At 35.5% G+C, this 17180-nt stretch overlaps 1 protein-coding gene across 7 annotated transcripts in view; it reads left to right on the top strand.

The window, feature by feature from the left end:
* Nucleotides 1-17180, top strand: part of CUL3 (cullin 3) — a 127119-nt gene that overhangs the window by 37071 nt on the left and 72868 nt on the right. For 6 of the 7 annotated variants that reach the window (XM_077155276.1, XM_077155280.1, XM_077155278.1 and 3 more), the window contains exon 2: nucleotides 5059-5256. In XM_077155276.1, the coding sequence (XP_077011391.1) occupies nucleotides 5059-5256 (198 nt within the window). Of the gene's footprint in view, nucleotides 1-5058; nucleotides 5257-6412; nucleotides 6512-17180 lie in introns of those variants that run through there. The other variant, XM_077155282.1, reaches the window with a different exon arrangement.

The raw sequence follows: 17180 nt of genomic DNA, 5'->3' as shown, positions 1-17180 counted from the left end.
AGATGTGGCCCAAAGTTCTTTGTAAATTTGATAAAAGCTAGAAACCAGCCCTCCAAGAGAAGAAGTACACATACATACATATTTGCAAAATAATTGTATATACTTTTAGGAGGCTCAGAAATTCCTCATGGTTAATCTAGAGAATCATGTTTTAGAACCCTAGATGTGTAGGTAGTAGTTGTAACTATGATAATTGGTCAGAATGTATAAGGACCCCATGTAGAGTGAAAAGAGCCAAGGACAGAGGTCAAGGATCATGATTTAAATGGTTCTAAAAGGATAGGAGTAATGAAGTGGGAAATAATACTGATTCACATTAGGATTGTTATCTCTTAAGTTGCTTTTGTTTTAGCGGACATGTATTTATCTGCTATACTTGAAAAACTTTGTTTCTGACATTTGATACTCAGAAATGAGAATTCAAGTGACTCTATCATTGGCCACTTCTGTTAGTTGATGTTTGAGTGTTTATATTGTGTCCTAGGCTGCACTAAGTTCTACTGACATTCTCATTTAATCTTCATGAAAGTCCTTTGAGGTTGATTCTATTAAATCCATTTTACAGTTGAGGAAATTAAGCTTAGAGGAGGCAGGCCAAGGACACATGGCTTGTGAGTAACAAAACCATGCATGACACAAATCCAGGCTTGTCTCACTGCAAAACCTATGTTCTCTACTACTGTATCATTCTCTATTTACCAAGATAAATAGTGACTAACACTGTTATTACTATTTTGCTGTATTAGCAGCATGGAATGTGAGGTAAATCCAGTGGTTTGAGGTTACGTGAGTTCTAATCCTAACTTTGTGATTTTGAGTGACTATTTGATAACTCTGGGTCTATTTTTTTTCTTTTATCTGGAAAATTTTATACCTTGGTGTTTCAGTTTGCTAAGGCTGCTAGAATGCAATATATCAGAAATGATTGGCTTTTGTAAAGGGGATTGATTAAGTTACAAATGTAAGGTTGTGAAAATGTCCAAATTAAGGCACCAATAAGAAGATATCTTCTTGGAGAAAAGACATCCTGCATCTAGGACACCTCTGTCAGCTGGAAAGTCACATGGCAGGCATCTGAGGTCCTTCCATGCTCATGGCTCCTTGCTTCTAACTTCTGATTGCAGTGGCTTTCACTCCAAGCATCTGTGGGCCATTGCTTAGCTTCTCTGAGGCAAACTCTGGATTTCTTCTCTTAGCTTCCTATGACTCTTCAGGTTCTGGCTAATTTCTCTGAGTCCTTGCTTAGCACCCAGTGTATTTCTTTCTGACTCCTCTTGGCTATAAGAGGAGACTCGGATAAATGGATCACATCTCCGTGGAAACAGTCTAATCAAAAGGTCCCACCCTAAACAGATCTTCTCCTGCAAGATTGGATCAGAAGAACATGACTTTTATAGGGTACATAACTGTTTCAAACCAGCACACCTAAGAAGTCGCATGAAGGAATAACTTTGTCCTTTTGGACTCTTCTCTGCTTTATCTGTAAGGCAAAAATCTTGAGAAAAATACTGAATACAATCTTGGATTATTGTAAAACAGCTCTTGATTTCTTTTATGGTTCTTTTTTTCATAATGTGGGGATACTTGTACAATATTTGAATGTTCCTGGTTTATATTTAAAAAATTCTTTACTTGAAAAGTTTTTGCATTGAGTAAATAACTTTTTGTACTTTTTCTAGCGTTTATGGGATCAAAGATTTATGTTATAGAACCTGGAAAGAGCATTTGAAGTTTTACTCAAAACTCAGCTCTGTGGAGTTTGTAGTCCACAATAATGAATTTCTTTGAAGTTCTGAATTTAATGTCTTCTTGAGTTTAATGTGTTCTTTACTGTTGAGGAATTGTATCTTAGTTTGATTTATTATACCCCAGCATATGCTGTCTGCACACTAAACCCTGTGTTGCATATATGTGAAGTATTTGAAGTCATCATTATCACATAGACTTGTATCTTTTATTTGTGGAGTTACAGTTGACTACTGTGTTTTACTTATATTTCATATGGATGACATGCAATATATCAGGATTCTGATAAATTAGATAGCAGTTTAGGTCATTTGATAAAAGTCTTGGGGTTTGAATAAGATTTGAGTAACAGAAAAAAATTATTCTGTTAAAGGAACTCTTTAATCTTTTGAGCTTTCAGGAAAAGATTAGAATAATAGACTCAATTGAGTCTGCTTAGGGATCCACTTGATTGAAAGTTGACCCGATATTTATTATACTGTTAGGGCCAATGAAGAAACGCTTTTAGTTAATCCTTTCTCTTTCACATTCATATCCATTGGATATGGCTCAGGGAGAATTACCATAGCTCAGTAATTTCTATCCAATCTAGGTTGAAAGTATATATGAAGCTGATGAGTAATTGTTACAGTGTTTCCCAGATTGTAAATATAATATTTATAGGTTTTTTGTGGGATAAAAAGGGGTCCTTAGTAAGATATTAGCAGAAAGTAACTCAAATTCCCCAGTTTCCTAAAACTGGTGAATTCAGCCGTGAAAAAATTCCGTTTTCATGAAGCTGACATTTCGACTGAGGGAAGGAGGCAAAGAAAAGGGATGAGGAATATGGGATTAAAGTTGATCAATTGGAGTTAAAATGACTGTGTAAGGTGACAAGTAAGCAGAGGGTTTAGGTTCATGAGTGAATGAGCCACACGGATATGCGGGGGGAAACATTCCAGTTAGAGTAGCAAGTTGAAAGACTCCGAGCTGAACTTGTTCATGTATCCCAAGGAATAGCAAGGAATTGAATGTGGCTGGAATTGAATGAGCAAGGGGAAAAAATAGATAAGAAGAGATTATCACATCCAGTAAGGCCTTGGATATTGTGAGGGCTTTGACTTTAAAGGAGATGGGAAGTCATTTGAGGGTTGTGAGCAGATGAGTGATGTCACTCTGCCTGCTCTATGATACTCTATTAAAGAGTTGCTTTTGAAACTTTCAAGAGAATATTAGGGAGTGAGGCAAGAGCAGAAACAGATCAGTTAGGAGACTATTGCAATAATCTTAGTGAGAGATGAAAGTGACTATGGAAATGGTGAGGAGGAGCTGTATTCTGGATACATTTTGAAGTTATAGACAGTAGAAATTCCTGTGGTGGATGAGAAGTGAGGTGAGAGAGTACTCAAAAATGATTGCAAGATTTTTGACTTCAACACCTGAAAGGATGGAGTTTACATTTGTTCAGCCAGAAGAAGACTGCAGGGGAAGCAGATTTTGGTGGGCATGGGAAGATTAGGTAGGTCTTTCTTTTTAGGCTTGAGAAGTTTGAGATGCCTTCTAGTCATTCAAGTTGGAACAGTGAGTAGAATATTAAGTTAAGTATGCAGGGAAGAGGACCAAACAGGATATATAATTTTGAGGTTGTGTTCGTGTTGTAGATGGCGTTTAAAACCGTGAGATGGAACGAGATCAACCCCCACCTAGAAACTGAATGTGGATAGACATGAGCTCCAGAATCTGAGCCTTACAGTTGAGGTTGTGGTGACAAGTAAGAACCAGTAAAGCACACTAACAAGAAAGAATCAGTGAAGTAGGAAGAAAAACAAGAGATGGTATTACTTACTTGTAAGGCAAGTGAGGAATCTGTTTCAAGAAGGAGGGTGTTATAAGCTTTTTCAGATGCTGTTGGACAGGTAAAGTAAGATGCATGAAACACTGATAACTAGATTTAGAAGGTGGAGGTCACTGGTGAACTTCTCAAGAGTAGTTTCATTGTAATGATAGAGATGAAAGCTTGGAGTAGATTCAAGATATAATGGAAGGATGGGACTTGAAGGCAGTGCATGTAGAAACTCATCCCCAACCCCTGTAACCTTGCTGTAGATGGATATAGGTGGAAAAGAGGAGCTGGGAAAATACGTGGAGTTGGGAAGATTTGTTTGTTTTTAAAATGGGAAACTTGATGGTTTTGGATGCTGATGGAAATTATCTAGTAAAGAGGGGAGAACAGTGCTGGGAAGGAAGATTGTACTAAAGCAGTACTTGTCAAACTTTAATGTATATAGGTATCAACTGGGATTCTTGTTACAGATTCTGGGGTGGAACCTGAAATTGTATTTCTAACAAATTCCTAGATGATGCCAGTGCTTCTGGTCATTCTTTGAGTATAAGAACTAGGCACAGCTCATCTGTGATAACATAGAAGACAGATTATATTGGCATAAAAGCAGATAGGTTTGTGGCTGTGGTTGGAGCTTATGTAATGTCTCTTTAGGTTGTTTCTGTTTTGTCAGTGGACCAGCATGTAAACCATCCATCTCTGAGTGAGGATGGAGGAAATATGGTTTAAGATTATCTAGGAGAGAAGTCAGGGGGCTGAAAAAATAAGGTTGTGATTTGTACTAAGAGCCTACTTGTGGCTAGCGATAATGAATTTGAACAGAGACTGAGTGAATATATTATTCTTCATTTACTTTCAGCTAGACAGGTGCAGATGAGGAGCAGTTGGTGTTTAACCTGGCAAGTGTTTTGGACAGGGTGGAGCAAGTGATCTGTGAATGCATACAGAGTGGTTACAGTGACGGACTGGTGAAAGGAGGAAATAAAAGAATGGTAGTTTAAACAGAAAAAATGTGTGGATGCTTTAATTGGTCTTCTCCAAATCTTTGAATTTGCTAAGATGTTATTGTAATTCTTTGGAAGGGGGAAATAGTATTCATGTCCCTAGTTTGTTTTTTTCCTAATGACGGAACCCTTTTTGCTCCAGCATCTCTTTGAACTCTTGTTATTCTGTTAAATAAACTTAGGAAAAAGATACTTTGTACTTTTGGCTAAAGGAAGTATTGCCATCAGGGATTCCAATTTTAATTTAAAGTTTAAGTTTCTCCTACAGGAGGGAGGTGTAAAGGATTAAAAGAAATTGTTTCTTTCAGCTCCAGAAACTATCTTTAAATGTGTTCTTTGTGTCAGACTTTTAAATCATGTTCTTAATATCCTCATAAGTCATGCAGGTTTATAATCATAACCATATGATAAAATATTTACTATATTGACAAATATGGAAAGATTTTCAACCATTGTTTTTTTTTCTCCCTCTCTTGGATATTATAGATGACCATGGATGAAAAATATGTAAACAGCATTTGGGACCTTCTGAAAAATGCAATTCAAGAAATCCAGCGTAAGAATAACAGTGGTCTTAGTTTTGAGGAGCTCTATAGAAATGCATATACAATGGTTTTGCATAAACATGGAGAAAAGCTCTACACTGGACTGAGAGAAGTTGTTACCGAACATCTCATAAATAAGGTATCCAATTTTGTAAGACTCTTACTAATAATACTGAATATGGAAAATTCCTTATAACATATTTTACTTTGACTCAAAGTCAGTTGATGACTGTGCTATAAATGCTCGCTCAAAATTTATGATAAATCAATTTTTGATAATTAGAGGAACGTGTGGTTTGTGATCTATGATAAATGAAATATTCTCTATAATGTTTAAAAGCAAACTTAAGTCATTACAAGTTTATTATATGCTAATTACAGATTTTTTTGCTTAAAATTATTTAGTCAGCCTATTGCAGCTTTCTCTCCTTGCTCTGTATATTTGAAAATAATAAACTTACATTGTTTAAAAAATACTCACTAAGACTTTTCATTAATTGAAACTGACCGTATTAATTTTAACTGAGTTTTACCTTAGTAAATTGAGTTTGATTTTTTTTTTCCCCTCTTTTTTAAAAGAAATTCATAGTGGGCTGTTAATATTATTAAATGGTTCATTGGAATTCCAAAAGGATATATTTATTCTTTAGAGCCCTTGGTTCCAAAAAGATGTATTTGTTTTTTTAAAACAAAGGTTTTTATAGAACATACTTTCCCCCTGTAAAATGTAATTAATTTATAAAATTAATTAATTTATAAAATAAATTTTCTTCAATGCTTTTCTTTGAGATTATAAGGTAGATTCATAGAAACTTCCCATAGTTTTTGCATAGTGTTGGATATTCATTCTTTAAATTTTATTTTGAAGAAACAGGTTGCATGAATAGTACAGTAACCTCTTGCATACTGTGTCTTCACCTAGATTGACCAATTGTTAACATTTTGTCACATTTTTGGCAATCTTTCTATTGATACTTGTTATTACCATTATTACTGATACCATCTAAAGAAAAATGGCCAAAATCGGGCAATTTGACATTAACATAATACTGTTACTTAATATAGCCCATATTCCAATTTCATCAGTTGTCCTTTATAGCAATTTTTTTTTTTTCCTGATCCAGGATCAGTTCCTTAGTTTTCCTGGTCTTTGAGCATGTTGACATTTTTGAAGAGTGTAGGTCAGTTGTTTTGTAGATTGTCCCTCAGTTTTTGGTTTGTCTGATTGTTTCCTCATGACTAGTTTCAGGTTATGCATTTTTGGCAGGAATAATACATAAGTGATGTTGTGTCCTCAGTGCATCACATCAGGAGGCACATGATGTCAGTTTATCCCATTATTGGTGATGTTAACTTTGATCACTTGGTGTCCGCCAGATTTCTCCACTGTGAAGGTACCTTTTTTTCCCTTTGTAATTCATAAGTAATCTGTTGAGATATATTTTGAGACTGTATGAATATCCTGTTCCCCAAGAAACTTTGTTGAGATGGTTTTAGCATCCATTGATGATTCTTGCATGAACCATTATTACTGTGGTGGTTGTAAAATGGTAACTTTATTTCTTTTACTCCTTCTATAGTTTATTTCTCTTAAATGGGATTACATGAGCAGGTAGCTAGTATCTCATGAACCTAGGTGATGTTTTCATTCAATCAACAGTTTTTTGTTAAGTGCTTACTATGTACAGTTTTCTATGAAAAGATGTAAGATACTGTCCCTCCCTGGGGTGGTTTTTACTATGATATGAAACATGATATATACGTTTAGAGATCAGTGTGAAGTATTATATTAAGTAGGAAGTGAATTGTAAAGATATTTAGTGGTTAAGGAATTCAGTTGAAGGAGAGATTACTCTGGACTGTAAAATATCATGGGAAGGGATCAAATTGAATTGAGCTTTGAAAAATTTGGGATGTAAGTGAGCAATGAAGAAGGCATTCCAGGATGGCACCTGATCTGATTATATAGAATTGAATGGGGGTACACTTGAGTAGTGAGTAGACATTGGAGCTTGGTTGAAGTATGTGATAATTTTAGGAATTAGTGGATTATAGTGTTGCAAAAACAGTTTGGGAACAGATTGCAGAAGTACTTGAAAGTCAGGCTAAGGAGTTTGGACTTGACAGTAGAAGCGCTGTTGGAGCTTTCTTTTTTTAAAAAAATATTTTTATTGGGGTATCTTCACACACATATAGTCCATCCAAAATATGCAATCATTTGCTCACAATAACACATCGTGCTTGTATATTCATCTCCATGATCATATTGAGAACATTTGCCTCACTCCAGAAGAAGAAGTAAAAAAAAAAAAAAAAAAACTCATACATCTCATACCCCTTACCCCCTTCCTCTCACTGACTGCTAGTATTTCAGTCTACACGATTTTTTTTTACCCCTTATCCCCCCCACCCATTGTTTATTTTTTGTCTAATTTTTCCCCTCATCTGTCCATACCCTGGATAAAGGGTGTGCCAGCCACAAGGTTTTCACAAGCTCACAGTGCCATTGTAAATGCTATATAGTTATACAGTCATCTCCAACACCGCGAGGTTTTCACAATCACACAGTCCCATTGTAAATGCTTTATAGTTATACAGTCATCTCCAAAAAACATGGCTCTAAGAACACAGCTCAACAGTTTTCCTCCTATATTCCGGTAAACCATAAACAAAAATTTTTAGTTTATTGTTTAAATAAACTTTTAATTTTTTTAGTTTATTATTTAAATAAACTCTAAATTTTTAAATAAAATTTAAATAAATATTCAAAAATTGTTTGTTTAGGATATTTATATAATTTACATAATAAATTATATAATTCATTTATATAATGCAAAAGAATAATCTCCAGGTTAACCTCTCAACTCTGTTTGAAATCACTCAGCCACTGGAACTTTATTTTGTCTCATTTTTCACTTCCCCCTTTTGGTCAAGAAGTCTTTCTTAGTCAAGATGCCGGGTCCCAGTTCATTCCTGGGACACATGTCCCATGTTGCCAGGGAGATTTACACCCCTGGGAGTCAGTGTCCCACATGGGGGTGGGGGCAGTGAGTTCATCTGTCATGTTGGCTTAGAGAGGCCACATCTGAGCAACAAAAGAGGTTCTCTGGGGGTGACTCTTAGGTATACATTATAAGTAGGCTTAGATTCTCCTATGCAGAAATAAGTTTCATAGGGCCAAGCCCTAAGATTGAGGGCTCAATCTATTGCATTGGTTGTACCCACCGCTTGCAAGAAATATGAGAAATTCCCCACATGGGAAAGTTTAATATTTCCTCCTTTATTCACAGTCCCTCAAGGGGACTTTGCAAATCCTTTTTTTATCTCTGCCCAGATTACTCTGGGATGTATTGGCGCATCACATTAACCTGTACAAACCAACAAGACCTTATCCCCTATTCAAGATTCCATGAAATTATGGTGTTAGAATAAATTAACCATACAAATTAAATTAGAGACTGTGCTATCTAAAATATAAATTTTGTACCAAATATTTCTTCCTTTGGTCCTGTTGGAGCTTTTTAAATGAATGATGATATGCAGTATTTAAAGAAGATTAATATGGGAATGATACAGATGTAGAATTTGAGAAAATGTTTACTAAAAGCAGGAGAACTGGGAAAATAAAAAAAATTGTGGGCTAGAAATGAGTGGATACTGTTAGAAATTCTGACGTAAACTAGATAGAATTTGTTTACTGAGAAAATTATGGTGGCACCCGTGGAAATACTGTAAAGTTGTAGTAGAAAGCTCGCTTGGGTAGACGAGATGACATTTTGTTTTAGATTATATTAGAGATTTCTATAGTTGAAAGTGTGGTCTTAGAAGTAATTTTATATGTGAAAAAATTTGAGTGTGAGATCATAACATACTTAAGTAGGAATATCCTTGGGCAGGAAGTTAGAACAAGCATCAGAGATCTGACATTTAGTGTAGTATATATTGGAGTGGCAGTGCCAAGAACTGAATCTTGAGGGGCAAACTATGGTTAAGGTGTAGGTATGGGGAACAAAGGAAAAAGACTAAGAAGTTTGGCAGCAAAAGAAAAGTAGAGTGGAAGTGTTTTGCTTGAAGCTACTGAATGGGAGAATATTGACGCAGTTCATAGTTTGGAGATGGAAAGAGTGCAATGGTGAAAGGAGTGGGTGTAGAAAAGGGCTCGGTCTTCATTTACCGAAAGTTCTATAGGAAATGATAATAATGCTTATAACTAACTCTTATTTGGAATTTATTTTGGTCTAGGCTGAGTTTTAATGCTTCTGCATGTATTTAACTTGATTAATGCTCACAACCCTGTGGGCAAGATATTACTACCTTTATGTTACAGATGAAGAAACTGAGGCGAAGAGAATTGGTAATTTGTCCCAATGCACATAGTAAATAGCCTAGCTGGAACTGAATCCAGGCAGTGTGACTTCAGATCCAGAAACAAATCTCTGCAGATTTGTTCCTGGGGCAGGAGAATGGATCAAGATACAATAGATACACTGAAATTGAGGGGGATGGGAACTTCAAGTTAATTGGTTCAGTGTTGGTCAGGTTTGTAGTCCTTTACATTCTATGTCTTGATTTATTTACATGTGAAATGAAGGTGTTGGAAGTAATCTAGAATTTTTTTTTTAGTTCTAAATATACTAGTAACCTGAAACTATGAAGAACACTTGGTGTGTCCCTTGTGGGGAATACACGAAGGAAGTGGCACATGAGCAAAAAGATAGCTGAGTTGGAGTCACCCTGAATGTGTGGTTTGTTATTATTTTTTAAGTACTGCTTTGTGTTTTGGGCACAGATACAAAAAGAAGTATCTGTAGTCATATGCTATGACTGAGAACTGGCTCATCCAAAAAGCGTGAAGAAGAAAAGAGGCCAGTGAGATCAGTGATTAAATGGGATTTTTGTACTCTGAAGGATGGGCAGATAGGTCATGTGAACACCATGACTCCACGAGAACTCTTAAGAGCTCCAGCCTATTGTAAGTTGCTTAAAGTGGTTCCATATCTGGGACGAACTGTTAATTGAAATTACAAGGCAGTCCCATATAATGCATTTTGGATAACATGATTTAAGTTGATTGTATTAAAAAAAATGTTTTGTGCCTTAATTTGACTTCTCCTACACATAGTCATCAGTGATAGATTATCAGTCTCTGAAAATGTTCATTTTATTTTTCTTTCACACTTTCAGCTGCTACCAGCTTAAATCTGTTGACTAGGATGAAAATGTAGCAGTTTCAACATATCTGATGATTGACATTTTTTTTCATTTCAGTTGAATTAAGTTTTGGGGATCACTGCTAATACCCTATTGTGTGTTTTCCATTTATCTTAAATTACTCTTATTTTATGAAAAATTCTTAAAAATACAGTATGTCTGAAGGAGACACTGCCAGAAGCATCATCATACAGTAATGCAAAGTGTTTGTTTCCTGATGTAGGATATCAATTTGTTCTATTGAATGGAATTTAGGGATGTTCTCGATATAATGTGGAAAATTATCATTTGCATAAAAACCAGTAGTACCTATCTGTGTTGCATCTTTTGACTGGAAATTCAGAGAATGGTTCAGAGTGGTATCTAAGTATCTATCATGATTTGCTTAGAATATGTCCCTTTTTGTGTTTCTGAGAGAATTACTACTTGGTCTGTTCTTCAGTTTTTTGTCCAGAATGCTCTTTCTTGTCTGTTAGCTGAATTGCTGAATTAATAATTTTTTTTTTTTAAAGCAAGTATTTTCTTACTGACGCGAGCCTTTCAGTGCTCTGCTGTAGATCGCTAGGACCCAGCTTGCCACCTGATAAGTAAGCCAGGTGTGGCTACATTGAAGAATTAAAAGGACGGACCAGTGTCATGTGAAATCAGGTCTGGTTTGTTACACAGTTTTTTGATACCCTGATTTCAAGGAACACTTTCACAAACATTTTTGGTGAGGTGGAGAGGTACAAAGCATTAGGGAACATAAAGGAAGATTCCAGAGAGGACACTTCTTTGGCATGAAATAGTTGATTATTGTCTCTGGAAATCAGTTCATAAAATTAAGACAGGCATAGGAAAAATAAATTTTATATCTTGAAGTAACTTAAATTCCTCCTGGTTGTACATCATTCTTCCTATCTCTAGAAAAATGTGTCAGAGGAAGTTGATGAATTTCTTAGGCCAACAAAGCAAAACCTAGAGTGTGATGTGGCTTTTGTGCCTTACTATAAGAAAAATCCTGCCTCATTTTTGTAAACGTGAAAATATTTCAGAATTCTGAGAAATTATTTTAACTTAAACAGCATCGTTATCATGGGGGATAAACTTCTGCTACTTTCCAGATTTAAGGACTTTTAAATTCTCACTTATTTTTGTTAGTGTCTCAGATATTCTTATCAGACTTCTCAACCCAAAATTCAATGTTCAAAATATTTATTACTTGGCAGGCTTTAAGTTATGTACAAAAAATATACTTGTAAATATAACATATCGGGTTCCTACCCTTGTGGAACACATAACAAACAGGTAAACAAATTTATTTATAAAATACAATGAAGAGGGCAGTGCAGTGGTGGCTCAGTGGCAGAATTCTCTCCTGCCTTGCCAGAGACCTGAGTTTGATTCCTGTTGCCTGCCCATGAAAAAAACAAAACAAAACAAAAAATATATATATAATGAAGAAAACAGGATACAGTGAGAGAAAAGTCATGAGGGCACCCTCTTAATATTGGTCAAAAAAGGGTTTTTTGAGGAATTGGTGAGTTTTGTCTGGGACTAGAAGAATGAGAAGGTGCCCCCAAGAAGAGTGGATTGAAGAGCATTTCAAACGAAGGAGATTGCTATACAACATATTTTCTATAAAGGACTTGATATTCAATATTTTTGGCTTTCTGGGCCGCATAATCCCTGCCTGTCCCAGTTCTCTGATATTGAGCAGCAATAGACAATATGTAAATTAACAGGTGTGCCTGTGTGCCATTAAAAACTTCCTTTAAAAAAAAAAAGCAGGCCATGGTCTTGTGCACCCTTGGATGAGAGAAACTAAAGGGAAAAAACCTGTTGAGCTTGGGAATTTAAGAGTTGACAGTGGAGAAGAACCGGACAAGATGAGGTTGGAGAGACGAGTCAGAAGCCAAATTGTGCCTAGGCCCCAAAGCCATGCTATAAGGGCTTTGAGCTTAATGTATAGGTATATTAGGAAGAGCCATTTAAAGATTTTAAGTAAGAAAGGAGTGTGATCTGATAGGTATTTTAAAAATACGACTATGGCTACCATATGATGAATAAGTTAGAGGACTCAAGAGTTTGGGTACAGAGACCATAAAGTAATAATTTAGTAACCCAGGTGAGTGATAAAGAAGGTTTACACCATTATAATGACAGTTGTGAGAGAAAAGTTTTTAGGTTTTAGTTGTAGTTTGGATGTAGAGGGGATATTACTTGCTGGTACATTGATTGTAGGAAATGAGGAAGAGGGAAGTATGTGATGATTTCTAGATTTTTGGTTTGGACAACTAACTAGGTGATTCTATTTTCTGATACAGATTTGGGGCAAAAAAAAAAAAAACAAGGAACCCTATTTTGGAAGGTTAATTTTAAGATACTGGTAGAATTGGATGTGCAAATGTAGGTCTTTGAGTCCGGGCTGGAGACAAAAATTTGGTAATTGTTAGCATATGGTTGTTTAAAGTCCTAGAAGCAGAAGCAATACAGAGAGAAAAAAAAAAAAAAGAGGGGCACACAGGACTGAACTGTGAGAAATTTAAACCATTAGCCTTCAAAGTAGATCAAGGATTGCAGTGAAGATTCAAAAGTGGCCAGGTGGTTAATGGAACTTTTTAAAGACTCAGTGTTAACTTAATATATAAAATAATTTAATTGTGACATTTATATATCATTGCAGTTACATTTTTTCACAACCATTTTGTGTGTGTTTTATTTTTTTCTTTGTGTCCTGTATGGTGGGGGTCATACTTCATTCTTTTTCCATGTGAATATCTCCTTATTGTAGCACCATTTGTTGAATTTTTTTTATTAATTAAAAAAATTAACACATTTAGAAATCATTCCATTCTACATAATAATCAGTAATTCTTAATATCATCACATAGATGCATATTCATCATTTCTTAGTACATTTGCATCGATTCGGAAAAAATAGAAAGACAACAGAAAAAGAAATAAAACGATAATAGAAAAAAATAAAAATTAAAAATTAAAAATAAAGTAAAAAAAACTATACCTCAGATGCAGCTTCATTCAGTGTTTTAACATAATTACATTACAATTAGGTATTGTGCTGTCCATATCTGAGTTTTTGTATCCAGTCCTGTTGCACAGTCTGTATCCCTTCAGCTCCAATTACCCATTATCTTACCCTATTTCTATCTCCTGATGGTCTCTGTTACCAATGACATATTCCAAGATTATTCTCTAATGTCGGTTCACATCAGTGGGACCATACAGTATTTGTCCTTTAGTTTTTGGCTAGTCTCACTCAGCATGATGTTCTCTAGGTCCATCCATGTTGTTACATACTTTATAAGTTTATTCTGTCTTAAAGCTGCATAATATTCCATCATATGTATATACCACAGTTTGTTTAGCCATTCGTCTGTTGATGGACATTTTGGCTGTTTCCATCTCTTTGCAATTGTAAATAATGCTGCTATAAACATTGGTGTGCAAATGTTCGTTTGTGTCTTTGCCCTTAAGTCCTCTGAGTAGATACCTAGCAATGGTATTGCTGGGTCGTATGGCAATTCTATATTCAGCTTTTTGAGGAACCGCCAAACTGCCTTCCACAGTGGTTGCACCATTTGACATTCCCACCAACAGTGGATAAGTGTGCCTCTTTCTCCACATCCTCTCCAGCACTTGTCATTTTCTGTTTTGTTGATAATGGCCATTCTGGTGGGTGTGAGATGATATCTCATTGTGGTTTTGATTTGCATTTCTCTAATGGCCAGGGACATTGAGCATCTCTTCATGTGCCTTTTGGCCATTTGTATTTCCTCTTCTGAGAGGTGTTTGTTCAAGTCTTTTTCCCATTTTGTAATTGGATTGGCTGTCTTTTTGTTGTTGTTGAGTTGAACAATCTCTTTATGAATTCTGGATACTAGACCTTTATCTGATATGTTGTTTCCAGATATTGTCTCCCATTGTGTAGGCTGTCTTTCTACTTTCTTGATGAAGTTCTTTGATGCACAAAAGTGTTTAATTTTGAGGAGCTCCCATTTATTTATTTCGTTCTTCAGTGCTCTTGCTTTAGGTTTAAGGTCCATAAACCGCCTCCAATTGTAAGATTCATAAGCTATCTCCCTTCATTTTCCTCTAACTGTTTTATGGTCTTAGACCTAATGTTTAGATCTTTGATCCATTTTGAGTTAACTTTTGTATAGGGTGTGAGATATGGGTCCTCTTTCATTCTTTTGCATATGAATATCCAATTTTCTAGTCACCGTTTACTGAACAGACTGTTCTGTCCCAGGTGAGTTGGCTTGACTGCCTTATCAAAGATCAAATGTCCATAGATGAGAGGGTCTATATCTGAGCACTCTATTCGATTCCATTGGTCGATATATCTATGTTTATGCCAGTACCATGCTGGTTTGACCACTGTGGCTTCATAATATGCCTTAAAGTCAGGCAGCGTGAGACCTCCAGCTTAGTTTTTTTTTCCCTCAAGATACTTTTAGCAATTCGGGGCACCCTGTCCTTCCAGATAAATTTGCTTATTGGTTTTTCTATTTCTGAAAAATAAGTTGTTGGGATTTTGATTGGTATTGCGTTGAATCTGTAAATCAATTTAGGTAGAATTGACATCTTAACTATATTTAGTCTTCCAATCCATGAACACGATATGCCCTTCCATCTATTTAGGTCTTCTCTGATTTCTTTGAACAATTTTTTGTAGTTTTCTTTGTATAGGCCTTTTGTCTCTTTAGTTAAATTTATTCCTAAGTATTTTATTCTTTTAGTTGCAGTTGTAAATGGAATTCGTGTCTTGATTTCCCCCTCAGCTTGTTCGTTGCTAGTGTATAGAAACACTACAGATTTTTGAATGTTGATCTTGTAACCTGCTACTTTGCTGTACTCATTTATTAGCTCTAGTAGTTTTGCTGTGAATTTTTCAGGGTTTTCGACGTATAGTATCATATCATCTGCAAACAGTGATAGTTTTACTTCTTCCTTTCCAATTTTGATGCCTTGTATTTCTTTTTCTTGTCTAATTGCTCTGGCTAGAACCTCCAACATGATGTTGAATAGTAGTGGTGATAATGGACATCCTTGTCTTGTTCCTGATCTTGGGAAAGTTTTCAATTTTTCCCCATTGAGGATGATATTAGCTGTGGGTTTTTCATATATTCCCTCTATCATTTTAAGGAAGTTCCCTTGTATTCCTATCCTTTGAAGTATTTTCAACAGGAAAGGATGTTGAATCTTGTCAAATGCCTTCTCTGCATCAATTGAGATGATCATGTGATTTTTCTGCTTTGATTTGTTGATACGGTGTATTACATTAATTGATTTTCTTATGTTGAACCATCCTTGCGTACCTGGGATGAATCCTACTTGGTCATGATGTATAATTCTTTTAATGTGTTGCTGGATTCGATTTGCTAGAATTTTGTTGAGGATTTTTGCATCTATATTCATTAGAGAGATTGGTCTGTAGTTTTCTTTTTTTGTAATATCTTTGCCTGGTTTTGGTATGAGTGTGATGTTGGCTTCATAGAATGAATTAGGTAGCTTTCCCTCCACTTCAATTTTTTTGAAGAGTTTGAGCAGGGTTGGTACTAATTCTTTCTGGAATGTTTGGTAGAATTCACATGTGAAGCCGTCTGGTCCTGGACTTTTCTTTTGGGGAAGCTTTTGAATGACTAATTCAATTTCTTTACTTGTGATTGGTTTGTTGAGGTCGTCTATTTCTTCTTGAGTCAAAGTTGGTTGTTCATGCCTTTCTAGGAACTTGTCCATTTCATCTACATTGTTGTATTTATTAGTATAAAGTTGTTCATAGTATCCTGTTATTATCTCCTTTATTTCCGTGAGGTCAGTGGTTATGTCTCCTCTTCCATTTCTGATCTTACTTATTTGCGTCCTCTGTTTTTCTTTTTGTCAATCTTGCTAAGGGCTCATCAATCTTGTTGATTTTCTCTTAGAACCAACTTCTGGTCTTATTGATTTTCTCTATTGTTTTCATATTCTCAATTTCATTTATTTCTGTTCTAATTTTTGTTATTTCTTTCCTTTTGCTTGCTTTGGGGTTAGTTTGCTGTTCTTTCTCCAGTTCTTCCAAGTGGACAGTTAATTCCCGAATTTTTGCCGTTTCTTCTTTTTGATATAGGCATTTAGGGCAATAAATTTCCCTCTTAGCACTGCCTTTGCTGCGTCCCATAGGTTTTGATATGTTGTGTTTTCATTTTCATTCGCCTTGAGATATTTACTAATTTCTCTTGTAATTTCTTCCTTGACCCACTGGTTGTTTAAGAGTGTGTTGTTGAGCCTCCACGTATTTGTGAATTTTCTGGCACTCTGCCTATTATTGATTTCCAACTTCATTCATTTATGATCTGAGAAAGTGTTGTGTATGATTTCAATCTTTTTAAATTTGTTGAGACTAGCTTTGTGACCCAGCATATGGTCTATCTTTGAGAATGATCCATGAGCACTTGAGAAAAAGGTGTATCCTGCTGTTGTGGGGTGTAATGTCCTATAAATAGTCTGTTAAGTCTAGCTCATTTATTGTAATATTCAAATTCTCTGTTTCTTTATTGATCCTCTGTCTGGATGTTCTGTCCATTGATGAGAGTGGTGAATTGAAGTCTCCAACTATTATGGTAGATGTGTCTATTTCCCTTTTCAGTATTTGCAGTGTATTCCTCACGTATTTTGGGGCATTCTGGTTCGGTGTGTAAATATTTATGATTGTTATGTTTTCTTGTTTAATTGTTCCTTTTAACTGTTTTACGTTTGAAGTCTAGTTTGTTGGATATTAGTATAGCTACTCCTGCTCTTTTCTGGTTGTCATTTGCATGAAATATCTTTTCCCAACCTTTCACTTTCAACCTATGTTTATCTTTGCGT

This window comes from Tamandua tetradactyla, chromosome 3 (genome assembly GCF_023851605.1).
Source record: "Tamandua tetradactyla isolate mTamTet1 chromosome 3, mTamTet1.pri, whole genome shotgun sequence".
Taxonomy (NCBI): domain Eukaryota; kingdom Metazoa; phylum Chordata; class Mammalia; order Pilosa; family Myrmecophagidae; genus Tamandua; species Tamandua tetradactyla.
Note: the sequence above shows the minus strand (reverse complement) of the source record. Positions and strands in the feature narration are given on the sequence as shown.